The 27,931-nt window shown below is 44.2% G+C and overlaps 1 protein-coding gene across 5 annotated transcripts in view; it reads left to right on the forward strand.

Moving 5' to 3' along the window:
- Window positions 1-27,931, forward strand: part of PTK2B (protein tyrosine kinase 2 beta) — a 134,653-nt gene that overhangs the window by 65,192 nt on the left and 41,530 nt on the right. For all 5 annotated transcript variants that reach the window (XM_023216778.1, XM_023216782.1, XM_023216780.1 and 2 more), the window contains exon 2: window positions 6,787-7,027. In XM_023216778.1, coding sequence (XP_023072546.1) covers window positions 6,824-7,027 — 204 coding nt within the window. In that variant the 5' untranslated portion in view covers window positions 6,787-6,823. The remainder of the gene's footprint in view (window positions 1-6,786; window positions 7,028-27,931) is intronic.

Raw genomic sequence — 27,931 nt, forward strand, 5'->3', positions numbered from 1 at the left:
GATCTTAGTATTATATTTCCAATTCTTTCTTCTGCCAAGTCATAGACACTTAGAAAATGAATGTGCCAAGGAGTTTACAGAAGTAACAGAAGTAACCTCTGATCCTCCAGAAAATTCTGCAGGATAAGTAATAGTAACCTCATGCCCCAGTGAAGGAAACTGAGGCCTACAGAGATTATCTTGTCCAAATCACACAACGGGTCCATGGCAGAGACTTAAGGCTGCCATGTTGCCACACTCGAGTAATGGCCCAGTTGTGTGGCTTGCCAGCCCCGAAGAAAGTGGTTTAAATCCAGGTTTGAATGAGTTAGATGTATGCACCTTCTCCCTGACATCATACAGCCTTTCTGACTAATGGTCCCCTTTCCACACTCTCTCAAATCAGGAATATAACTGGTTTTTTTTTCTTCTTGAGGTGGAGTTTCACTCTTTTCCCCCAGGCTGGAGTACGGTGCAGTGTCGGCTCACTGCAACCTCCATCTCCTGGGTTCAAGGGATTCTTTCGTCTAAGCCTCCCAAGTAGCTGGGATTACAGGCACACGTCACCACACACAGCTTATTTTTGTACTTTTAGGAGAGATGGGGTTTCACCATGTCGGTCAGATTGGTCTGGAACTCCTGACTTCAAGTGATCTGCCTGCCTCAACCTCCCACAGTGCTAGGATTACAGTCATGAGCCACCGCACCCAGCCAGAAACAGAACTTTCAGTCCTCAAGACCATGCATTTTATGTTTGGGACTCCCAGCATCCCCTTTGGTGTCTGCCTCCCCAAGAAGCTAAGCTATTTATTGAACACAACGTGTGTAACATTACCCTACGATGTCTTCAAGGGCCAGAGTTAAGTTTTCCTGTGATATTTATTCCTGTAACCCTAGCATCTCCCCTGTGCCAGAAGCACAGTCCTAGGTACAGTTACAACCTGGTGCCTCTGGAAGGAACTGAAATGCTGCTTCAATTCCCCCTCCTGCAGGCAGGTCAATGTCTTGCCATTCAGGAAGAGCATAATTTATTTTCTTCCTGAAGATCTTAAGAACTCAGAGATTGTCCATCCTCCTATAGTACCCTTTGCAGATTTTGGCCAAGAAGTTCTTACAGCCAGTCAGAACTTTTCCTGTTTTAATTTGAGCCCATTTCCTTGTGTTTGTTATTCTTTGACTTTGACTGTGGCAGATTTGGGGGCCAGGAGGCAAACCGAAGCCCAGGATGGCTCGGAGCCAGGGTTTTCACTAGTGCCATGGGATGTAGTCTCCTCTGACTCTGCCCCGAGGGTCTGGGGCAGACCAGGAAGCAGGGAGGATGGAATACCAGGACTTGGAGAGCCAGGAAGGAGGTCTGGAGAAAGGGGCAGAGTTTTTGGCTCATGAATTGAGCATCAGAGGATTTTGTGATCATTAAAGGGCAGAGATACGCTATTGACGAGTAGTTCAAATAATCAGACAATATTTAGAGGCGTGAACAAGTTCTGTCATCAAGAAGAGGAGCTGGAGTCAGCAGATTGTTGTCATCTCTTCCTAACTCAGCATTCAGCAGTGATGTGCGTTGGTACCTGAAGGTCAGTCATAGCGGGAATTTTTACACTACAGAAATTGGCAAGTTCTGCAAAGTAGAGCTTTTTTTTTTTTTTTTTCTGGAGCACTATTGACAGGAGGAGCAAGATACAGGGAATACAGGTCATCAGACAAGATTTTGGAAAAAAGACAAGTGAAAATAGTCATGATGATAGAGCCTTTCACTGGTGTCCCGCTTTATTGTTTACGATGAACTCTCACTTCTGTTTTCTCACTTCATCCTCACCACCCTTCTTGGAGGAAAACAGGGTAGGCAGCATTACCCTACTTTATAGGGGAGGAAAATGAGGCCAGGAGAGGTAAAGTTACTTGCGCAAGATTTTAGAGCTAGTCAGAAAATGAGCTGGGAGCAGAACACAGGCAGGATGAGCGTGAGGGAAGATGGCATGGAATTGAGAGCTATGTTCTTCCAAGACCCTGAAGAGGGGTGGCAGATGCCTTCCTTTCATGGAACTGTTCATTTACTTTGCTTTGAATAGTTCTGAGTGTTCATTACAGATCTGTGTCTACAGATCAGAGTTTTGTGTGCACTTGAGGTAGTTGCCATGTGTCAATAGAGACATGGGCACCACCTACCTGGGCCTGAGGCTTTTGATCAAACCTATGTTCTAGTGTTGAGTCCATCCAGGACCTCTCAAGACAAAGTCCTGGCACAAGAAGGGTGATTATCTCTAAGCCAGGAGGGGTTCAGGATTCTTCACTGACCAGGGATATTCGATGCTAATTGTCACCTTTATCTTTCATGGAGTTTGTGCGGCCCTTAGGGGATTCCACCTTCCTCCAGAGCAGCTGAGGAAGTGGGAGAAATTGGGATTCAAACCTGTGTTTGGGATCTAAGTTTGCTACTTAGCAGGCATGAATCCTTGACCAAATGGCTTAGACCTTTTTGAGTGTGTTACCATCTGTAAAATGGCCATCTTCACTTCTGCCCACCTCCCAGGATTGTTGCACAAAGCACTTGTGTTTCTTTATAGGTTTTTAAATTGTAATTACTTTTGGAGTGAGCATCCACATCAGAAGTTTCTGCTGCAAAGGGCTAAAGGGAGAACTGAGGAACTTGCATCAGGCTGAAGGTAGAGGTAGATTCTGGGTGACAGAAATGACTTTGCTGAAATATTTCTCCTTGAGCTATGTTGGTGACTGCAGTTGGTGGCTCTTGAACCAGGGGCCAAGGGAATCTGATGAAGATAAGACACCAGGGTCCTCCAAGCATGCTGATAATGGTGTCTGGGTGGGCTGCACTGGGTCTGGTGTACAGTATGAATCTTTCTCTTTGGTTGGGACTGATATGGGAGTTGGCTCCTGAGTGGGCTAGACCCTGCCCAGCCAGGCTGGGGAATGGGAGGACAACTATCAGGCTGTGGTTTCTCATTGCTACATTTTTTTCTTAATAGACTTTCTTTTTAGAGAAGTTTTTGGTTTACAGCAAAATTGAGTCGAAAGCGCAGAGAGTTCCCACATGCACCCTGCCCTGACACAGGCACCGCTTCCCCCACTATCAACATCCCACACCCCCCAGAGTGGAGCATTTGTCACAGTCCATGAACCTGTGTGGACACATCATAATCACCAAAGATGTCCAGGGTCCTCAGGGCCATAGGCTCACTAGATACAGTAGATCCTGAAGCTGGGACCTGCTGCATGTGTGGTGTCTCCATAGCTGCATGTGCAGTCACCTGTCACTTAAGGATGAGGATGCATTCTCAGAAATGCATCATTAGGCAGTTGTGTGAACATCAGAGTACTTACAGAAACCTAGATGCTACAGCCTACTACACACCTGGACTATATAGTATCACCTATTGCTCCTACAGACCTGTACAGCAGATTACTATACCGAATACTGCAGGTAGTTGTAACACAATGGAGGGTATAAATACCCCAGATCCCTCACTCTCTGGGTGGGGTACATTCTGTCCTGGCTCCTAGAGTTCCCTGCAGGGTTAAATGACAGTTAACCAAGTGATCACTTACTTGATCACTCTTTTTGACTGTTTTCCCTTCCCTATCATCATTTCACTGGTTTACTTATGCAAACCTAGATGGTACAGCCTAGACTATATGGTACAGTGCATGGCTCCTACAACCCTGTGCAGCAAATTACTGTACTGAATGCTGTAGGCAATTGTAACACAATGGTAGGTATTTGTGTATCTAAACATAGAAAAGGTACAGTAAAAATACAATATAAAAGATAAAAAATGGTTCACCTGTCTAGGGTACTTACAGTGAATGGAGCTTGCAGGATTGAAAGTTGCTCTTGGAATCTGCGAGTAAGTGTGAGTGAATGTGAAGGCCCAGGACATTGCTATACACTACCATAGACTTTATAAACATGGTGTACTTAGGCTACAATAAATTTATTTTTTTAAATTGTATTTCTTCAGTAATAGAATAACCTTAGCTTACTGTAATGTTTTTACTTTATAAACTTTTTTTAAAGCTTGTTGGCTCTTTTGTAATAATACTTAGCTTAAAACACATGTGCATTGTACAATTGTACAGAAATATTTTCTTTCTTTATATCCTTATTCTATAAGCTTTCCATTTCTAAAGGTTTTTTATTTTTTGTTAAAAATGAAGACACAAGCGCACACATTAGCATAACCCTACACAAGATCAGGACCATCAATATCACTATCTTCCACCTCTGCATCTCATCCCACTGGAAGCTCTTCAGGGGCAGTAACAAGCATGGAGCTGTCATTGCCTGTGAGAGTAATGTCTTCTTCTGGATACCTCCTGAAGGACCTGGCTGAGGCTGTTTTACAGTTAACTTTTTCTTATAAGTAGAAGGAATAGACTGTAAAATAATGATAAAAAGTATAGTAGAGTAAGTACATAAACCAGTCACATAATCTTTATTATCATTATCAAGTATTATGTACCACCCATAATTGTGTGTGCTAGACTTCTCTATTCCTGGCAGTGTGGCGGGTTTGTTTATGCCAGCGTCACCACAAACATGAGTCATGCATTGTGGCTGTGACCTTACCACAGTTATGATGTCACTAGGTGAGAGGAATTTTTCAGCTCCATTCCACTCTTCGGGGACCACCATCATATATGCAGTCCATCATTGCCTGAAACATTATTAGATATGCCATATTGTGCTATGTGAGTGTATTTGCCTGTTGTCTCTCTGACTAGAGTGTGTGCTCTTTAGGGAAAGACCTGCTTCTCTCATCTTCATACCCTGTAGCAGGGCTGCCACTGTTCCCTCCTGTGTCCCCTGGGCCCTGCCATTTCAGTACAATCCTCTCTTCTACCTGCCTGCCACCAGCTCTGCACCTCTATGCCTGAGGACTTTCTCAGCTCTCCCTTGTGCAGAACTGACTGGATGTGCTGGAACAATGACTGTAAGAGTGGTGTATAAATACCCCAGATCCCTCCCTCTCCAGGTGGAGTACATTCTGTCCCGGCTCCTAGAGTTCCCAGCAGGATTAAACTGTGGTTGTCCAAGTGGTAACTCACTTGATCACTCTTTTTAGCTGTTTTCCCCTCCCTGTCATCATTTCTCTGATGTTTCCTGGGGTTACCCCTCAAATGACTTCCCCCTGGATTCCTTGTTGAAGGTCAGGGGATCTGGGATACATCTACGTAACAGAGTATTGGCATGCAGGACATGTCCAGCAGATGTTTGTTGGAAAATGGTATGGATACCTCTAGAATAGACAGTTACTTCTAGAACATATATATATTTTAGATAAGAATATATATATCTTAAAGCAGATTGCATATTCTTCTCTCCATAGGTCTCATGCCACATTTTGCTGCCCTTGTGGACTCTGAGCTTGGTGCTGCCTGTTGTCTGCCTGCCCCTGACCTGAAGGACATGCCCAGCTCCTTCTCTCATCCTTGCCTCTCTTTTGCATCTTCATAATACACATTCACTTTTTTAAAAAGGAATGGCTCTTTGAAGCTAATGACTATCTAAATCTTTCTTTTCTATTGTCCAGCACAGTGTGAATAAATAAATATAGGCTATGATTCCACTTTTCAAATATGTGACTCCACATTGGTGTTTTAACATTGCCAACTCCATCATTTTACCCCCAACTCCTGGTCAAGGAATTTCTCTCCCTCTAAAATCACAGTCTCTTCTTAGAAAGGAGATATTTTTCTTTAAGAAGGGGTTTCAGGATAAGAGCTAACCTCATTGTAGAACAATGGTTTCCAACCCAGGCCAAACATTAGAAAAATCCTAGGAAACGAGTATGTCAATGCTCAGCCCAGACCAGTTTGATAGCAGTCTCTGAGGATGGGGCTTGGTTTAGGGTTTCTGAAAGCATCCCAAGTGATTATGTGGAGCCAAGGCTGATGCCATCCATCTAGAACCCATCCACTTCTTCCTTTGGGCATTCCCTGCTTTAGATCAGTGGGAGATAAACCCTACTTTACTGAGTTGTGTTGGATCCAGAGGCCAGGACCAATGTTGCTGAGATTCAAGGTGATCTGCAGATTCCTAGGATTCTTATTGTCTACATCTGTGTCAACCAGAGGCTGTCAGCAGAACTGGGCTGGGTTTTCTAGGGTCCCAGCTCAGCTCCCTCCCACGTGCAGAATGCTCTTCCCTGTGGGGCTGCTGGGCAGAGCACTGTTCCTCTTGAATCCTCCTGCGTGTGATGAGTGATGTCTATGTGATGAGCTCCTGTCGGACGGAGGCCTTCCCACCCTGAAAGTTTTTGCTGGCAGCTGAGGATGGGGACAGACAGCATCAGTTGACAGCCTGGCCCTCCACCTGGGTCCTTTCCTGCCTTCTCCATTTCTGTTCCCTTGGGGCCACTTGTTCTCCAGTTCTTTTTCTTCTCGGATTTTCCCTCTTGTCCCTGTTCCTCTCCTGCTATTTTCTACTGTCTCGCTCTTTGCTTTTTCTGTTCAGCTGTGCCTTGGAACCAAGCTGTGACCGCCTCCTCTCACAGCTGCCTTTGCTAAGGGTGGGCCCCTTGCCTGGGTGCCAGGGTGGAGGGAGGAATGGGTCGGAGAGAGGGGCTTCCAGGAGACAGAGCTCATACCCCTGGGAGCCCCAAGTCTGGATTTCATACCTGCAGCTTTCCCAGTCAAGAGAGCCAGGTGCCTTGCAGGGGAGCTTTTGGGAATGGGATAATATATAGCATTTGTGTCTGTCTTGGAGCTTGGTGGGTGCTGTCCCTGGGGCATGACGTATGTTGGCCTGTGTGGGGCTCTTTCAGGGTTGACCCTCTGCTGTCTCTGCAGGACTGCAATGTGCTGGTCTTAGCTGCTGTCTGAGAGGATGTCTGGGGTGTCCGAGCCCCTGAGCCGAGTAAAGTTGGGCACGTTACGCCGGCCTGAAGGCCCCGCAGAGCCCATGGTGGTGGTACCAGTAGATGTGGAAAAGGAAGACGTGCGTATCCTGAAGGTCTGCTTCTATAGCAACAGCTTCAATCCTGGGAAGAACTTCAAACTGGTCAAATGCACTGTCCAGACGGAGATCCGGGTAAGTGTGAAGGCATCTGCTCTGTCCATCTGTCTGTCCCTCTGTCTTCTTCCTGGGCAGCTGAGCAGCTCTCCTGCAGCCTCGCAGCTCTCCCATATCTACCCCTGGGTGGAACAGGTGAGATGGCATCAGAGACATGTGCTCAGCCTGCATCACCAGGCCTTCTCTGCAGATGTGCGCATACTACTTCTCTAGGAGCCTGGGAAACACATGTTGTAGACTTTGCTTGAACCCCAGATCATTTATTTGGCCTCTGATTCAATTCATTTCAACTTATTAAGTATTTATGATACTTGAAGCTCTGCAAGGGACTTAAAAGCTCCTATCCTCAAAGAGTTTACACTCTGATGAAATAGGAATTAGAGATACACAAGTGATTGCATTAAAAATAGAACAAAACTGGTATAAGACTTGTGTGCTGAGCATGTAGAGGAAGGCGCTGGTGGGGCACTTAGAGGATGATAATGAAGTAGAGGTGCTTTGGGCCAGGTGGAGGGTTAACAAGCCCTACCTGGCAACACATCCTTTTGCTCACTCCTACCCAGAATCACAACATCTGTTTTCCAGGTCCAGGTATCCACCTTCATCAGGGCACCTGGACACCAGGATGCCAGTTCACCTTAACCAAATGTATATGAGATTGTGATCATAAGCAGAGTTCCAACATGCTGAACTAATTTCAGTCACCTACATTTGTTGAACAATTGCTATGTGGATCCTGGGCCAATCCCTCTATACACATTATTTCATTAAATCTTCCCAGCATTCCCATGAGTCGATACACTGAGGACATACCTTTCCACTGCCCAGAGCACCCCTTTCTGATGATGGGAGGGAAAGCCAGATTGGTTCTGAGAAGATTACTTAGTGGGTAATTTGAACAATGGAAGCAGGAACTTTTGGGAAAATTAATCAGGTCTGAGGACAAGGGATGAGCCATCTCCAGCTCATAGCCAACCCTTCCCATGTCCTGAAAGCCAGTGTCCCTAAACTCCATGAATGTTTCCTTTGGTTAGTGCTGCTGTGCCCTGGCCACATCATCCTGGCTGCCTTCCGTCTGCTATAGCACACGCTGTGCTTCCACGCACCAGAGCACAGTATAATTGATTACGTCACTGTCATGGCCAGTTATCACCATTGATTACGGTTTGATTGGCTCTTTCTGTTTCCTGTAACTGATTCGATTAGGGCCTTGTTTGCTCATCTTACGGTTTCTGATACAGAGGCACAATTGTGTCCTGAGAGTAAGCCCTGGTCATCTTCCTCCAGGAGGATGTTTTCCTATCTCTTTATCCACTTCGTGAGTCTTCCTTTGGGTGTATCATTTTTGCAAAGAGCTGATGCCATCCAGCTCTCTGAAAATTAAACTAGTGAATTTTACTAGTTTAATTTTCAGAAGTCAACCTGATTTCCAAGTTTAGGGAGGAGCACCTCATTGTTATTTTGTGCTGAAAAACAGAGAGCAGCTGGTTAGTTCAGATTAGGACAGGTTCCATGGAGTCAGCAGTGAAAAGGTCCTGAAAAAGAGGTAGGATTTAAAGCAGTGACACTGGGGACAGGAAGAGTCTTTCCAAGAGAACAGAACAGCATGTCAAAAGGCAGGGAGGCCTCTGAACAGTAAGTAGTTCAGTTTGACTGGAGTATGGATTATATTTAGAAAAGTATCTAAAGTCAAGATCAAAAAGAAAAGTTGACAGCAGAGAATGAAGGGCCTAGAATATCAGGCAGAGAGATCTGGAAATGGACAGGCATTAGGGAAGAACACATATTTTTAGGCAGGGGCAAGATGTTCCTGGAGTTGTATGATATACCCAACCCCGCTTTTCAACCTCAATTAACATTAATGAAAGCAATCCAGCCCTACTAAATCCATTAAAACGCCTAACAATTGGCAGTATACTCGCAGGCTTCCTTATCACCAATAATATTTCCCCCACCATACTTCCTCAATTAACAATGCCTTATTACCTAAAACACCTAGCTCTATGCGTAACCACCCTAGGCTTCCTAATAGCCCTAGACCTAACTCTTTAACAGATGAAAGTACACAACGGGCCTATGGAGAAGGCAATGAGACCCAGGCTTAAGAAGAATGGCTTGAGGCATTATCTGCAGTTGGTGGGGAACAGAGATGGGGAACAGAAGTGACTGACTTCTAGGAATATGTCCAAGCCTTCTGATTTTTCCTGCTTCCAGTGTCTCCTGCAGGCAAAATGTCACCTGCTTATTGCAAACAGCTGAGGCTTTAAAGCCATACCTAGACTTCTAGCCAAGTCCTGCTCCATCCTTACTGGTTGTGTGGCCTGGGACCTAATGATTAACTGATCTGGGCTTCAGTCTCCTCACCCGGGGATCATGCTGTAAAGATTGGAGATGATGGAGAAGAGGCACAAAGCACATAGCAGTGTCCATACCTGGAGGCTATTGATTGTGTGGGTATTAGGTTATTACCCAGCTGAGGAATCTCCAAAGGCCTCTAATTGCCCAGAGAAGAAAGTGCAAATTGTCTTCTTTTGGTGTCTATCCAGGTATCTGTCTTATGTTCAAATAAAGAAGTAATATGATGAGATTTGTGTTTTAAAACAGCAACATGGTGTTCTGCAAGATGTTAAGAAGTGTGCCCTCAGGAAGTGAATGTGTGGTCAAAAAGATTGGGGAATGTTTGGTTAAACAATTCTGAACAGATTCTTTTGCAGTAAGACTTCTCAGAACCTTAAATAGGCTGATATGCCTGATAAATCACAAAGAAGGGCCACAGAGGTGATATTTTCTTAAATAAACAATTTCTTATTTGCCTAAAAAAAAAAACCTTCTTTTAAACCACTAGATCTCTGGACAATCATTTAGGGAACTTTTCCCCCTAAACTCTGACAGCAGAGAAAAGAGGATTGTATTAAACAAACAAACAAAAAAAGACTGGTAAATGGGAGATGGGTTAGGAGGCTGTGGTCGTACTGCAAAAGCAAAATGATGAGGACCTGGACTAAGGGAATGGCATTGGGAATAGAGATAAATCAACATAATTGAGTACATCTAAGGAGGCAGAGTCAATAGAATTTGATGATTAACTAGATATAGGGAGGGAAAGAAAGGAAGGAGAGAAGGATGACTCAAGTTTTTGCTTGGGCGACTAAATGGGTGTTGGTACCATTCATTGAGATCCAAACAGAGAAAGGGAGGGCGTTCTGAGATTTCAACTTTACATGTGTTGTGTTTAAAGTGTTTATGAAACACCCCCATGGAGGAACGTGGGTCTGGAGCTCAGGAGGGAGAAAGAATCTAGAGACAAATTTGGGTGTCATTATGCAATTGATGTCACGCAAATGGGTAGGATCACCCACAAGGAATGAGTGTAACAGAAGAAAAACAGATCCAGCACGAGGTCAGGCATTCAAGACCAGCCTGGCCAACATAGTGAAACCCCATCTCTACTAAAAATACAAAAAACTAGCTGGGCGTGGTGGCACGCACCTGTAATCCCAGCTACTCAGGAGGCTGAGGCAAGACAATCACTTGAACCTGGGAGGCGGAGGTTGCAGTGAACCAAGATTGCGCCACTGCACTCCAGCCCAGGCGACAGTGTGAGACTCCATCTCGAAAAACAAAGAGATCCAGGTGGGAAACCTAGGGAAATCAACTTCTAAAAGGCTGATAAAGAGCAGCAAATGAAGGAAAAACAAGAATCAGTCAAAGAAGGAGCAAGAGAACCAGGAGGACAGAATCTGAGGAGCCCAAGGCAGAGGGGGCTTTAAGGAAATAGTGACTGGTAGTGTCAGATGCTCAGAAAGGACAGCAGATAAGGTTAGAAATAAGTGCATGGCTTTAGCAGCAGGTGCCAGGAATAATCATTGGGCAATTTTAGGGGAGAGATGGAAGCAGAACACATTGTGCAATGAAGTACAGTGGAGTCAGTGAGTATAGGTAACATTTAAGAGAGGTTTTGACCAAGAAGGAAAAGAAAGAAGGGAAGGCGAAAGGAACAGTGTTCACTGCAGAGGGAACAGCATGTGTAAAGGTCCTGAAGTGGGAAGGCACATAGCGGGTTTGAGACTAAGAATTGCTTAAGTTTGGCTATTTAAACCATGTTAACCATTTGGTTTTTATTCCATCTCTTGTGGGAAGCCACTGATATAATTTAAACCTATGGGTGACATGAAATTGTGCTTTTTAAAGACCACTTGGGTTACATAATGGAAAATGCATTGGAGGAAGGCAGGAATGGATGTGGGGAAATGTTATGTGGCTATTACAGTGAATCAAATGAGAGATGACAGTAGCTTAAGTTAAGATTATAGCCATGGAGATAGTGATGGTGATGGTGGTGATGATGATGATGATGATGATGGTAACAGTAGTGGTGATGTTAGTTATGATGATGGCAGTAGTAGCGATGGCAGCTAGCACTTTGGAAAGCAATAATATGCACCATCATATTGACTTCTCAAAAGAACCCAAGAAAGCACAAACTATTATTATTTCCACTTCATATATAAGGAAACTAAGCACAGAGGATTTAAGCAAATTGCCAGTAAGGGGTGAAGCCTATTTTTAAACCTAGGCAATGCACTTCCAAAGCCTGCACTCTTAACCACTGTGATCAATGGAGAGAAGGGATTATAATCCACAGAATTGAGGAGATGAAAGGCTTTTGTGATGACAGGAGATTCACAGATGAGGAAGAGGGAGGTGTGAAGAATGGCGGCCCTGGTCTGGGTGGCCAGGGTGCCATTCCCTAAGATGAAAAACACTGGAGGAGAAATCCACTGGGGAGTGAGGAGTTCACATGCCCAGTTTTGGACCTGTGGAGTACAATTGAGACACATTAACATCTTCACATGGAAATGCTAAGTAGATCCTTGGATATGGAATTCTGGAGGAGGGAACCCAGGTTGGTCATAGACATTTGAGTGAGGTCAGTCCAACCATCTGGTGATTGAAGCATGGCTGTGAATGAGATCATTCGGGAAAGGGTTCTGAATTACTCCATTGTCCACTCCACAAATGTTTGTTGGATCCTCCCATGTGCTTGGCACTATGCTGGTATGGCCTAGGGTATTAGCGTATCCCAAAACACATTGCTCTCCCTGCTTTCATAGGGCTTCCTGGCTAAGAGTGAGACTGACATGGACTCACACTAATGAATGAACCTTCTCAATCTGAAGCACATGCTGCTACAGGAAACCATAGGTCTTGTGAGAACAGGTCACCATCATCATCTTCATGGCTACAACCTTAATTTAAGCTACTGTCATCTCTCATTTGATTCATTGTAATAGCCACATAACGTCTTCCCACATCCATTCTTGCCTTTCTCCAATGTATTTTCCATTATATATCCCAAGTTATCTTTAAAAAGCACAATCTTATGTCACTCATAGGTTGTGAGAGTGGGACTGGATTTACACACAGAGGAACAGCTTTGCTGTGCAGTGTCTGTTTAGGGATGCAGTGTCCAGGTGGGAGTCTCCAAGCCCAACTTCCTTCTCTGGGACTCTCCTGGAGCAGCCCTTCTCTCTGCTTACTGACTTCTTTTTGCAGTCTCCTTTCCTAGCTTGGCTTTATCCTTTGATGAGTTTTTCTACTTCTATCCTTGTATCTTCCTCTCCTCATTTTCCCAGTACTCAGAATGCTGCCAGCCCTTTCAAATTTGCCAAGCACATGTCCTTCCCCAAGAACGCTCCTGAGATCCTGACACCCCCACATAGCAGTGTCTGATCAAATGGAAGCGGTCGCAAATCACCCTGACACAATCCACATGGCAACACATTTCCAAAACATAGTTACTCCATGCATATTTGCTGATTTCATGTTTTGGTCTTTATTCTCTACTTTTTTTTTCCCTGCAGATGTAGTAGCTTCATGGTGATTTCTCCATGTTATAAAAAGCTTTGTGAATAAGCGCTGGCCCCTGTGCCTAGGACCTAAAAGAAATTAGGCAGGTGTTGCAGAGAACAATGAGAAATTGATTTTGCTCTTCTGGATTTTCTATTTCCTTTTTGTTTGATATTTATAGGAAATTGTGTTTGTTTAGGAACTCTGAATTTCTGGAGCAAACAGAGGCTCATATCATTATATTTTTCTCTAACGTGCTAATTTGCTTGTCTGGGAAAAGGGGCAAGATGACACTCTGAAAAGAACTGGCAGAGCGGTACCCAGACGTGCCCACACAGGGCAGCTCTCTTTGGCTCTCACTGCTGCTGCTGCTGCTGCTGCTCCTTCTCTTTTTCTTCTTTCTTCTTTGTTCTTCTTTCTCCTCTCTTTCTTTTTTCTTCTTTCTCCCTTCTTTCTTTATTCCTTTTCTTCTTCTTGTCCTCGTCCTCCTTTTCCTTCTCCTTCTCTGTCTCCTCTTCCTCCTACTTCTCTTCCTCCTCTCTCTCTCTGTCTCTCCTTCCTTTCCCTCTGCTCTCTCTTCTCAAGTCATATGTCCTGATTTGTCTCAGCCCCAGTTTCCTTACATTATCCAGGGATGACTATCTGCAGTGTCCCTGCCAGTCTCAAATGTATCATGATATGGGTGATAATGACATGATAATAGCATGGCCCTGCTCTCTCCTCTCCCTGCCTGGCACACTGACCGGCTGGCTCGTGGTGTTTTCTCCCTCCAGCTTCCTCTAGCTGACCCACTCTTTTCATGTGCTCATCTCTTCCTGTCATGAGACCATCTTTTCTCACCAGGAAGGCATTAAGCAGAAGAAGAGATATTCATCTGGGGTATGGTGTTGTTCACAGGTGCCGATGGGGTCCTACATCCAAAACCTTCTCCCTCAGCCAGTTTCTACCAAACTGGAAACCTGGGTTCAAGATTCATCCTTGTTTTGTCCTGAAGTATTACTCCACTCAGAATTCACATTCACATCCCCAGGAAGGGCAGAGGCTGCAGCTATCCTGTGCCCTTCCCTCCCAGTCTGGATGCATCCCTCCCGCCCGCAGCAGGGACACCAGGTTGCAGGGGTGTCCTTGGGCATTGCTTGTCTGGTGCATGAGGAGAGCTGTCCAGTTCCAAATGCAGCCTGGTCCACATGTGCCTGTCCTCACCACCACCCGCGTGCATTCAGTGATCATACATTCCTTTCCAGAAATCCCCAGAGGCAGACTGCAGATGTCAGAACCCATTGACTTTGCCCTTCGCTCCCTACACCCATCACACGCTTATCCCAGTTAGCTTTGAGTTTATTCTATTGTTACTCAACCAGACACAGGGTGCACAGGGTGTTATGGGCTGGATGTTTATGTCCCCTCACCCCCAAATCCATATGTTGATGCCCTAACCCCCAATGTAATGGTATTTGAAGGTAGGGATATTGGAAGGTAATTGGGCTTAGGTAAGGTCATGAGAGTGGGGGCCCTATAATGGGATTAGTGTCCTTAAAAGAAAGGAAGAGGCTAGGTTCCTCTCTCTATCTCTCTCTCTGTCTGTCTCTCAGCCATGTGAGGACACAAGGAGAAGGCTTTCCTCTGTAAATGAGGAAGCTCGCACCAGGAACCAAATCTGCTGTACCTTGATCTTAGACTCCCAGCTCCAGAGCTATTTAGAAATAAATGCTTGTTGTTTAAGGCACCTGGTCAGGGTGATTTGTTAGAGCAGCTCAAGATGACCGGTACACAGGCCGGCAGTTCCCTGTGCCTGGAAGAGCAATCTCTGGCCCACAGTGCATTGGCTCAGGTTCTCTGTATCTAGAACAATATCTGTCACCCTCTTTCAGATGCTTCTAGAGTAGGGCCCAAGGTCTCAGTGCAAGAGGTAGGGAGGAGGAGGTTACTTGTCCTGCTAAGTTACCATTTTTGAAACAAAGGTTACCCTAGAGAGAATAAATGGAAGCACACGAGGTTAGTCTCCCATGCATGAAAACAGTCCCTGAAAAAGAGGAAAGGGTTCAACCAGGAAACCACAACCCAGTGCCACGATATTTAAAAAGGTATATTCACAAGGACCTCCTGCTTCTGCACCCCCTCCCTGTTTCCTGTGTGTGCTCTGCAGTCTGGCCCACCCCCACACAGACACCTACAGAGGCCAGCACAAGGCAGACACACAGGTTTTGGGCCTCTGTGGATCTCCACGCTCACATTCATTGCATCCACAAATTGGTAGTCAGGTGCCTGGGCTTTCGTTTCTATTTTTAATCTGGTAGTTGCATTGCTGAATGTCCTTGTTAGAGACTTTTATCACCTCAAAATGAATGCTTTCAGGGTGTTAAGTTATGCTCACTTGTATTATTTTATTCTTCAATCACTTTTTTTAGAATGATCCCTTACATGTGTTGCGAACTCAGAATGTATATAACCAGTGTATTGGTTTTCTGTGGCTACCTTTGCAAATTATCACAAACCTGGTGGCTTACAATAGAAATGATTCTCTCACAGTTCCGAAGGCCAGAAGTCCCCAAATCAAGGTGTCAGCAGGGACTCAGTTCTCCTGAAGGCTCTAGGGGAGGATCTCTCCCTGCCTCTCCCTGCTTTTGGTGGCTCTAGGCATTCGTGGCTTGTGGCTACCTCACTCCAACTTCTGCCTCCATCTTCACATGGCCTTCTCTCTCTGTGTCTCTTTTCTGTGTCTTTTACAAGGATACTTATCTTTAGATTTGGGGCCACTCAGATAGTCCAGAGTGATCTCATCTTGAGATCCTTAGCTTAATTAAGGATCTCAATTAAGCTTTGCAAATGCCCCCCATTTTTTTTTTCCAGATGAGGTCACATTCACAGATTCTGGGGTTAGGACCTGGACGTATCTTTTGGGGGCCACCATTCGACCCATTATGACCATCAATTCAGATCATAGTATCTGTTGCTGGTACCCCCATTCAGGCACACACAGACCAGTGTACCCAGATGTATAACAATGAGTGAGCCCTTTGTCCCTTTAAAAGCTTTTATTATGTCATTTGAGGGTATGTGCAGAAGAAAATAGAGGCTCACTGAATATGAGAGTCAGCACTTCTCCCCGGGAACCATTCCACACCTCCTAGAAGTCAGCATTAGGAAAAGTGTAGGGCCCTGTATAGTTGGCACATTGTCATGATTCTCACGATGATTGGGGCTGGGGCTTGGGATTTGGTGGATGGGCTCTTGCCGTGGGTGAACGGTCCCATACAACAGAGAATCCTCCTGCCCCAAGTGCCAGTGGGACCCTGCTGAAATTCACTGATGTGAATTAGGAAGCATTACGGTACCATGAATGCTCTGAACCCAGACCCCATGTGAAAAATAAAACTTTACCTGTCATGTTGGAGTGACACCTGCCCCTCCTGCTCTGAGGCAAACACTGCAGGTCACCCGAAAGAACTGTATAGTAACTGCTTTAAAAGATGTTTTAGTAGGGGGCTTTGAGGGGGAAAAATCTATGAAAGCTACCTGGTACTCTCCCAACTGATCTTTATTGTTCTTCATCCTTCTCAATCTCAGCGTGGCATCAAGAGCCCTTTCTACAGTTTATGGGTAAATCAGAATTTTTGACCGAATGATCTCATTTTTAACAGAACATTTTTATTTTTTAGAGACACTTATATTCTGCTCAAGTTGATTAAAGAAAAGGCCATTTGTTACCTTTTCAGCCTTTTTTCTACCTTCTCAGAGCTCTTCTTCCCGTCTTCACACATAGCAGAAGGTGCAAGGGAAGAGCCTGCTATCCAGCTCTTGCCCTGGGAACATAAAATCCTTCATGATTCTCTTGCTCCAAGCAGAAGGAAGTTGTTTTTCTTTACATTGTTCACCCCGAGTCACTGGCATGGCTGGATTAGGCGTGGTCATGACCTGATCATCCTATGAGGCTCCTTGATTGCACTTCACCCACCGTCTGCTGGTGCTGGCTCCAGCTCACAAAGGGCCTCAGATCCCTTTCTTCAGGGTTTGCTTCCTTCAACTGCCTGTACCCCTCTATAGGGCTCAGCCTTTGGAAGCCTTTAGAGCCACTACTGGACAGTTGCTCCCAGAAGGTGGGTCTTCCCAGGCGCCAGTTCCCACCCAGTCAGGGGAGTCAGAGTCACCTCTGGCCCAAGGACCCTGGACTCCATTTCCGGCTCCCATCTTCATGTCTTAATTCTAGACTTCTTGGGTTAATCAACTCCTCAGGCTGGCTTGACCCTTGAGCCGTGTTCATCCTTCCCCCTTTGCCCATCACAATACTAGCTACCGTTTTTTGAGCACCTGCTCTGCACCTACCATTGTGCTAGGCTCTTACGTGTCAGTAAGAGCCAGCCAGTTGTTCTAACCTTGAAGCCAGTCTCAGTACAGTATCACATTCCAACATATATTAGTCTGTCATCTAAAAATAACTGGAAATCCATTTAAATCTTTACTATAATCTCTTTGAGGGAGAGAACTGTTGGGGCTCAGAAAACAATACCCCCAAATGAAGGCCTCAGCAGCAAAAGTTTTTCTGTTACTTTCTCCTGTCCCCTGTCTCTCAGCCCCACTCTCTCCCGAGGCGCCATAGAAACGAGGATTGACTAGGATTGTCTTCCCGATGTGGGTCACAGAAACCAGAACCTCTTTTCCCTAACAGAAAGCTGGCCATAAAACCTAAAAATATTCCGTGTAGAAACAGGCCATAAAGAAATTATCTGACCTACATTGTTTGACTATAGGTCATAAGACCTTGATTCCAGAGAGGGCCTGCCCTGCACCCAGCAGGAAAAAACACTGCTCAGAGAGGCCAAGAAGAGTCTAGACAGACAGGCCTGTCTGGGTTTCCCCACTCAGCCTGTTAACATTAGATCAGACCCTTCTCCTCCGATCATATTTCTACATGACTATCCATTGTTTGCTAAACCTAAGCATAAAAATGGACAGTTTCTCCTCTGTTTTTGGGTCTTCATTCTGAAGGGACCTGTGTATGCCTATTAAGTAAATTTGTATGCCTTTTCTCCTTTTAATCAATCTGCTTCATTTCAGTGATTTTTCAGTGAACCTTTAGGAAGCCAAAAGCCTGGGCCCCCACAGGGGATATCATTGGGGAATCACTGTCCAGATAGGTAGTCAAATTTATTAAAATTCTCATAACCATATACCAATTAAAAGTAAAACAGCTCTCTGTGTCTGTCTACCCCAAGGTCAGACATGGAGAGTTGTTTTAGCTCTAACTGGTCAATGTCTGGATTGGTCTCCTAGGGCTGCTGTAACAAAGCACCACAAACAGAGCGATGTGAAACCACAGAAAGGTATTGTCTCACAGTTCTGGAGGCTAGAAATTCAAGATCAAGGTGTCAGCAGGACCGTGCTCCCTCTGAAGCCCATAGGGGAACCCGTCCTTGCCCCTCCCTGGCTGGGGATTCGCCAGTGGTCTTTGACACTCCTTGGCCTGCAGCTGCATCACTCAAATCTTACATCATCTCCCTGTGTGCACGTCTCTGTCTGCATTCACACTTCCCCTTTTTTATAAGGACAGCAGTCATTTTAGATTGCAGCCCACTCGAATGACCTCATTTTAACTTGATGAGTCTGTAAAGACCCTATAAAGTCCCGTGCTAAGGCACTAGAGGTTAAGACTTCAACATATCTTTTTTGGGCAGCCACAGTTCCACCCATAATGGTATCTTACTAGATAGACGTGTAAAGTTTTTGGAATCCAGGGGAAGAAACAAAAACCTTATCACAAGGAGTCACGGAAGGCTTCCCGGGGCCATCATAGTGCTCACTGGGCCTGAAAGGATAACTGGGAGTTCACCAGGAGGAGAGGACAAGGGGGAGAGGGAAGCCAGGGGTCCCCCAGGCAGGAAGAATTGAATGTGTTCAGCACAGAGGAAAGCAAGAGCATGCTGTGTTGGGGGAAGAAAGAGAACAACTTTGGAGACCAGGCACGGAGCACACTGTGGGTTCAGAGGGGATGGGACTGGAAAAAACATATGAGAAAAAACCCCAAAGGGAGGTTTACGCCTCGTGTTCATTAATTTGGGTCTTATCTGATTGTACAGAAAATGAGGAACCAATGAGGGACTTCCCACCAGAATCACCTGCATTGATTGTGTCCTCAACCTCAGAGTGACACCTTCTTAAATAAAATTTAAGCAAGACTTGTTTTTATTTTTGAGACAGAGTTTTGCTCTTGTGGCCCAGGCTGAAGTGCAGTGGTGCGATGTCAGCTCACTGCAACGTCCACCTCCCGGGTTCAAGTGATTCTCCTTCTTCAGCCTCCTAAGTAGCTGGAATTATAGGCATGCACCACCATGCCAGGCTAATTTTTGTATTTTTAGTAGAGGCAGGGTTTCACCATGTTGGCCAGGCTAGTCTCGAACTCCTGACCTCAGGTGATCCTCCTGCCTCGGCCTCCCAAAGGGCTGGAATTACAAGTGTGAGCCACCACTCCTGGCCTAAGACATTTTTCAATAAAAGCTTAAGTGTAGTTTATTTATTAAATGTTAGTATAGTCATCTTACTAAAACAAATAAACAAACAAACAAACAAACAAACAAAAAGAATACTTTAAAAAGAGTAAGGAGGGTGAATTGAATTAAGCCTGGGAAGCAGTTTGCAGGCCACTGCCCCAGGTCGGGTTCCTGGGAAGTAGACCTGGGTGGGAGGCTTGCATGGAAGAAGCGTGTTGATGGGCGCTCCCAAGGCACATAGCTAGTGGGAGGGAAGAAAGCAGGACGGGGCAGAGGGAAAAGTTGGGCTGGGATGCAGCCACAGCAAAGGCCTCAGCCCATTCCACATGGAGTCCTGGAGCCCAGAAGAGCTGTCCCAAATCAGGATGAAAGGACATAGGTATTATGACCTTGAGCTGACCAGTCACTGGATATGGACGGCCCCCAGGAAGGGTGTGACCTTAGGCAAGGGCCACTCTTTGAGTGAGAGCAATCCTGGTGGAGGACAGTAAGGGACTCAGCTGTCATATTGTTTCCAAAAACCCAGCCACTGACATCAAACATGTTTAATAAGCTTATTAAGAAAAAAGCCAAAAAGGCTAGGTATTTTATTAGAAATAGGTGAGCCTGAGAAAATAGTGAGACAATAGAGATCACTGAAGAAAGTTATAAATGGATGAGCACTGACAAAAGAGAAGGAAAGTGAGTTGAGTAATTAATTCCTTCAACCATCTTTTCCTTTTTGGAAGTAGATTATCCAGAGTGCAGAGACAAGCCATCCGGTCCCGTTGCTTCTTTGTTTCTGACCTACAGGAAGAAAGGCCAGAGAATAGGGAGAGAGACAAAGGTAGTTTGAAGTCTTTACACTATTTGATAAAGCAACTAAATCAGTGTTAGCCAAGCAGGAGGAAAAGCTATAGACGTTTTAATGTTTGCAAGAAAGCATTCAAAGGCTCTTAATAACCAGGCTGTGAGCCATGGGCAGTCAGAGAGCCTGGAAGCTCTCCTGTGGGAAGAAGCAAAGGTCTTCCTGTAGCAAAAAGAGTCCTGGGCTTACCTAAATAGCAACTGATAAAATTAAGACAGTTTTTAAAAATCATGGCATATATGGCAATCTTGTGAGTAATCATTGTATACTGTCATTTTTTTCAAAGTGATCTATTAATAGAGAAAGCATTGACTCAGTGGTAGCAGTTGAGGAGCTCTGGGTGGAGTGCTGATCTTGCTGCCCCCACTGTTTGCTGAGAAGCTGTGTACATATTAGAATAATAGAGAAGAGGATTCAGGCTGAGGAAGGCAGTGCTTGTGCAAGAGCCAGTGCAGGTGAGAACATTTCAAATCTCAGCACTGGCCCTTCTGTTACCCCAATCTGGCCACCCCTGCTGCATTTACACCATACCTTTCCTCCTACCTACAAAATGTAAGAAGCTCCTTGGGGCAAGGGCCTATGTGTGTGCACGAGAGCCCCTGGCTCTGTTTTGCGTAGTGAGTGTGTCATAGACAGTTGCTGATGGTTTAAATGAAGAAGCCATTCGGCAGCTTGACATGACGAGGCTGGAGGGCTGCAGGGAGGGGACTGTGGCTCGGGGAGCTTGTCATCCTGTTGTTAGTACATGTCAAAGTTGGGTTCTCACACTCATTTGTATGACTCCAAAGTTAGAGCTCTTTCTGTGTCACTCATAGTCAAACACCTTGTTTCCCCTTGCCTCTGTGTGCCTAAAGGATTGGCACACTTTGCAATGCAGTCCTGCCACAATGCACTTCTGGAGTTAGCTCAGACTTCACAGGCTGAGGGTGCATCCTCCACAAGAACCCCTCCCCTCACACCCTAGTTGAAAGCTCCAGGATTCGCAGGCCATTCACACTTCTGATCAACTGGCTACAAATTTGGGGGTTTCCACTATCCCAGCAGTTTCAACAGTTTCCTAAAACAACTCACAGAATGCAGGAAAGTGCTATCCTTACAGTTTTATCATATAAATTAGAGCCAGCCAAATGAAGAAACATAGAGGACAGGTCTGAGGGACCCCCACCAGGAAGGTTTCATATCCTCAGAAGGCTTTGCCCTCCAGACAAACCAACAAGATGTTCATCACCAACCAGGAAGCTCACCTGAGCTTTGGTGTCCAGGAATTTATTAGGCCTTATTATAGGCATGGTTGATTGATTGGTTGGTTGATTGAATCATTGGCCACATCATTGAACTCAATATCCAGCTCCCCTTCCCTCCCTGGAGGTCAGGCTAATACCATGTGGCTCAAAGCTTCAACTCTCTAATTACCTGGTTGGTCTTTCCAGCACTGCTGTCCCCATCCTGAGGCTAGCAGGGACACATCATGAATCACCTCATTAGTGTAGATCCAGGTATGGTCTGAGGAACCTACAGTGAAATACAAAGGCCATCCTAACTCTTAGGAAATTCCAAGGGTTTAAACACCCCCTCTGCAGAACCAGGGACAAAGACTCATCAAATTCTTTGTGATACACCATCAGTAACCAGCAGTGGTGACATTGGTGGCAGGTGCAAGTGCCATCTGATAAAGCTCCCTCTCTCCCAAGAACTTCAGGTTTACCCCCCAGGAAAGAATGCACCACTGGTAAGAATCTGCCCAGCACCAGACACCTCCCAAATAGTGCATTTCATGCTTAGAAAGCTCCCAAGGTCTTCCTTACCTGAAGCTGAAATCTGTCGTCCTATGAACATATTTTGAGTGAAGAGTCTCTTAATGAATTTCAACCCCAAGGACCTCGATTTAAACTTTTCTCCACCATGTCTACAACAGAAATTGGTTGCTTCTTAGAAGGAAATCTGGAAAAAAAAAATTGTGCAAGCAGTGTCCTGGAGAATTTCATCAACTAGAACCATTAGCTGGATTCAGTCTGACCCCTCTCAGAAACTATGGGTGGGAGAGAAGCTGCAAGGCCATGTCTGGCCTGATACAAATCTTATTCAACCCCTTGATATGGTGCCTTTACTTCTCATGTGGCTGGAAATCTCTCTCACTAGAGTCTCTTCTCTCTTTTTAATATGAAATTATTTCAAACTTTTTAAGAAGTTGGGAAAAAACAGGGCTAAGGACTCCCATATTGCTTTCTCCCAGAATCCTCAATGGTTTAAATTTATCGTTTTCTGTATTACCAGCTCTATCTCTTCATAAGCAGACATACATACATACACATACACAAATATGCCCATTATCGTTATTCTTTTTTCTGAACTATTTGAGAGCAACTTGCAGCAGTGCTTCCCCATCACCAGAATGCTCCAGGGTTTATCTCCCCAAACAGGGACATGCTCCTACAGAAGATATGCTGCATGCATCTAAATCAGGAAGTCAGCATTGCTATAACACTACCATCCACACCATAGATGCCATCCAGATTTTACCAACTGTCCCAGCAGTGTCTGTTTTTCCTGTCTGATCCAGGAGCACACATTGCACTCAGCTGTCATATCCCTTTAGTCTCCTCCAATCTGGGAGAGTTTCTCAATCCAAAAGAGTACAGTCCTTTTGTTCTATAGGTCCCTGAGGAGGCTCCTCATCCTGGGTCTCTGGTCTCATGACTAGATCAGGCCACAGACTCATGGCAGGAAGATCTCAGCAACCTTGCTGCTCTCTTCTTGGTGCATCGAGGCAGGAAGCCTGCTGTGCTTACCTGTTCCACCACTTGGGATGTAAACTGTGATGATCTGGTTGTTTGTGTCTGCCAGGTTTTTTTTTTGTGTGTGTGCATTTGATTAGTACATTCTGTGACTGAAAGCACTGAGACCATGTCAATGTCCTATTCATCATCAAACCTCCACCCTCCAGCTTCATCACCCATTGATGAATCCTGCGTGAATCAACCAACACTACGTTTGTGGCCAAATGGTGACTTTCTATTTCCATCCTTTCTTCTACATTTATTACTTGGCATTCTACACAAGGAAGAGTATATTCTTCTTCCCCAATTATTTATCTGTCTTAGATTCTATTTTATTTGGCAGGATGTAACTCATTCCTATCATATATTTTAATACTGAAGTTATCCTAGATGTGCCCCCATGTGAGTTCCTTCAGGCTAATCCTGATTTGTTGTTATGTGTCCCCAATTTTCTCTAAACACTTTGTTTTTATATGGCACAAAATAACATTCCAGGCTCATCTTGTACTTTTCCCCCGTGTCCCTGGAATCAGCCATTTCTACAAGGAGCTTTGGATTCTTTAAGAGGAGAAGGATATTTGAAAACTGCAACTTGGTGCTGGGTGTGCAATCACTATGGGCTGTCACTGCTTCTAAGTCCTTTCTATAAATGAAGCTCAATTTCTCTCTCTCTCTCTCTCTGTGTGTGTGTGTGTTTGTATGTGTGTGTGTGTATCTCTATCTATAAAGCCATGTACTTCTGATTCCAATCCCTCACCTCCAAAGATTTCAAAAATGATGAGATAGGTTGGCTAGACTCTCTAGGCTCCCCATCTCCTTAAGAGTCTCCCATTATCCTCAATACATTTACTTCTTTGCTCACTCGCCCTGTTTGGTTCTTTGCTTACTCTCTCTGTTTGCTTACAATCTCCTAATCACTCCAATCATCTTTCTTGGCCCAACTCCTTTGACCCCCAATCCTGCCACCACCTCCAAAGGAAGGAAAAAGAAGATAGAAAGGTAGAGAAAGAGAAAAATAGGATGAATTTTGCTTTGTTTTCCCAGTCTGGTTTACAGAGCACCAGCCTGTGTAGGAGATTGCTGTGTCAAAATAAGGCTAATATTTTGTCATTTGGGGGGCTATTTTTTTGTTTGTTTGTTTGTTTTTTGAGTATTTACTTTGGGCCATGCACCGTTCTGTATAGAGTTTTATCTAATTTAATCCTCACAAAAGCATTCCAAATTGATACTATTATTTTGTCCATATTCTAGATGAGAAAACCAAATCCAGAGAACTTTAATATGTACCCAAGCCTATCCAGCTGGGTGATGGTGGTGGGTAGATGGGGCACTGCTGCAGCCTGGCACCAGGGCCTGTGCTCCTGGCTATTGCTAGTCTGCATTTCGGTTATTCATGACTTAAAAGGAGATCTCTGATCCCCAACCCTCTCCCATTTGCAGAGAACACAGATTTGTTAATAAAATAACACAAAGACTTCAAAAATGATGGGATAGTTTGGCTAAACTAATCTTTCTCCAGATAACAATGAGGAAATCTGGACGAAATATAACAGTGAACTCTCTAAAGGCATTGGTGAGTGCCCATAGCAAGCACAAACTAAAAGGAAACCTACTCTTGAGAGCTGAACTATGATGAATGAGATCTGCAAGTTTGTTGCGTTTTGCCTGAGAGAGATTTCCAGTCTGGAAGAGGGCTCCAGGGGCAAAAATCTGCAGCCTTACTAGCTTAAAGGGTCAGAGGATACAATTTGGGATTGGCAGAGCCGCAAGAAGATTAGCAGAAAATCATGGAGACAGTAAGCCCCAAAATAAAACATTAATTTTTAAAAATAATTTATAGAAGCAAATTTCTAAAATTTATAAATTTGAAATGTATAAACTACTTATAAATGAATTTAACAAAAGACCTGCACAATATATATGTGTTGAAAACAATAAAACATTACTAAAAGAAAATAAAGAAGACCTAAATAAATAGAGATATATATCATGTTCATGTATTACAGGCATCAATGCTGTTAAGATGCCAATTCTGGCCAGGTGCAGTGGCTCATGCCTATAATCCCAACACTTTGAGAAGCCAAGGTGGGAGGATCACTTGAAGTGCAAGAGTTCAAGTCCAGCCTGGTCAACATAGCATGCCCTAACTCTATAAAAATTTCAACATTAAAAAAAATGCCAGTTCTCTCCCATTAAGCTATAGATTTAACACAGTCCCACTCATAATGCAGCAGACTTTTTAAAAAGAAAGTGGCCAGCTGATTCTAACATTTATGTGGACATGCAAAGACCTAGCCCAATAATCTGGGGGATGGGGAACAGCAGAAGACTTAACCCTATTTGACTTCAAGATCTCATGTAAAGCTACAGTAATGCAGACAGTGTGGTTGATATTGGTACAGTATAGACAAAGATCAATAGAAAAGAAATGAGAGTTCAGAAATAAACCTAGATAGCCAAATGATTTTTGACAAAAGCAATTCATTTGAGAAAGGAAAGTCAACAACCAATGCTGAACAACCATAGCTCTATATTTTTGAAAATGAATACCATATACAAAAATTCACGACAGATCACAAAACTAAAAATTAAAACTATGAAGCTTATAAAAGAAAACATAGAATATCTTCATGACCTGGAGGCAGGCAAAGATTTCTTAGGATACAGAAAGCACTAACCATGAAAGAAAATTTTGACAAGTTAGATGCTGTCAGAAGACATAGATTAGGCAATGCAGAATAAGCACACTACAGACCTGGAAAAAATATTCCTAAAATACATCATACAAAATACTTTTATCTAGAATGTATAAAAGTCTCCTACAACTCTCCTACAAATGAAAACATGGGGAAAAATGGGGAAAAGATTCAAACAACCACTTTACAAAGGAAGGTATATGAATGGCCTATAAACACATGAAAACATGTTCAGTATCATTAGTCATCAGAGATGCAAATTAAAAGCACAATGAGACACCACACACCCACTGAGATGGCTAATATTAAAAAGACTGACAACACCAAATGTTAGTGAAGATGTGGTGTAACAGAAGTCTCATGTCACAGGAGAAATATAAAATGGAATAATCCTGACAGTTGCTTATCAAGTCAGATATACATTTATCTTTGATCCAGTAATTCCTCTTCTCAGCATTTATCCACAGGAAATGATGACGTATATTCACAAAAATACTTGTACATTAATGTTCATAGTAGTTTAATTCACAATAGCCAAAAATTAGAAATAGTCCAGGTGTCCAGAAGCAGAGGACTGAATCAACATATTGTGATTCATTTACAGAGCAGAACATTACCGATCAATAAATAGGAATGAATTTCTGATATATGGAACAACATGATGGATCTCAGACATTATGCTGAGTGAAAAAAGACACAAAAAAATTGTATGCTAAATGATTTCATTTATATGATGTTCTAGAACAGGCAAAACCAATTGAAAGTGGTGGGGCTAGGGTAAGGTTGCCTGGAGAGGTGGGAGGGAGTGGGCCATGAGGGTGGACTGCGAAGGGATATGGGGGAGTTTTCTGGGGATCTGGAAAGTTCTATACCTTAATTGGTATGTGGGTTACACAGTTGTATTCATGTGTCAAAATTGTATAGCTACAATTTATGCATTTTAATATATATAAATTTTACATTTAAATAACTGTAAAAAATAATAATTGAGTCACAGTTGGGGAGTGAGTGGTGATATCGATGAAGCAAGAAGGCAGAAAGTTGGTAATTGTTGAGGCTGGGTGATGCGTACATGGGGGTTTATTATACTCTTCTGTTTACTTTGTATATGTTTGAGATTTTTGATAATCAACAGCACAGGGGTTCTAGCCCTGAGGAAATTAGATATTAGCCAAGTAAGTTTCAACTGGAGCAGGAGAGGACTATAAGTTCAAAAGCACCAGAGGTGCAGGCTCCAGGAGGGACTTGGGAGTGACGTGGGGGCTCTTAGTAATGCATTATTCAGGATGACAGTGGACAGAGCAGGGCAGAAGGTCAGGGACAGGAGAAAGGGGTAGAGAGGATGACAAAATGGTTGACTTCACGGGCTTGCACTCCTCCCCCAACCAGATGTCCCTCTCACTGTAGGAGTGCCGCTGATCCCTGTCTTCATCCCCTCCAGGGCCTCAATTCTGATTCCTGCACTGGTTAGTTACAACTGTTCACAAGTGCATTCCGTGCCTCAGTTTCCACATCTATCTCACAGAGCAGTCATCACCCTCTGTGACGGGCATTTTGTTTCCTAAAGGAAAAGGGATTTTTCACGCTGGGATCTTCTAGTTTCACAACTTCCTGGAGTCCAGAAGGGCTAGCAAGAGGCAGCTGGCCCGAGACACATGGGTGCCCAGGCAAGCAAATATCTGGGCATTCCTTCAAACCAGGATTATCTAAATATTAGCATGACATTTTCCTAGTGGAGAGATAAATAAATTTATTTCCTTCTGAGAAAGATAATATGCCTCCTTTTCGTTCCAATTAAGGAACTGATTACAGTTGATTTACTAAATTAGAAACTGTCTTGGGAGGCATGTTAAGAAAATGTAAAATCTAATCAAGTGTTCCTCCTCTTTTTGGTCTGACAGCAACCTATTATGCATTATTCAGTCTTTAGGCTAATGTAGGCTTGGTGGCATGCACATTGCAGACATATCCAACAGAGATAGGCCAGTACTTCAGGTTTTTAAATTTATATCCCGTAGGACTCTCAACTCCATCAGGAGTGAGCTCAATTCACCAACAATATGTGGAACTACATGAGAAACCTGAGTTAAAATGGCACCAAAGCCCAGGCGCGGTGGCTCACACCTGGAATCCCAGCACTTTGGGAGGCAGAGGTGGGCAGATCACTTGAGGTCAGAAGTTTGAGACCAGCCTGACCAACATGATAAAACCTCATCTCTACTAAAAATACAAAAATTATGCAGGCGTGGTGGTGCATACCTGTAGTC

This window comes from Piliocolobus tephrosceles, chromosome 7 (genome assembly GCF_002776525.5).
Source record: "Piliocolobus tephrosceles isolate RC106 chromosome 7, ASM277652v3, whole genome shotgun sequence".
NCBI classification, from domain to species: domain Eukaryota; kingdom Metazoa; phylum Chordata; class Mammalia; order Primates; family Cercopithecidae; genus Piliocolobus; species Piliocolobus tephrosceles.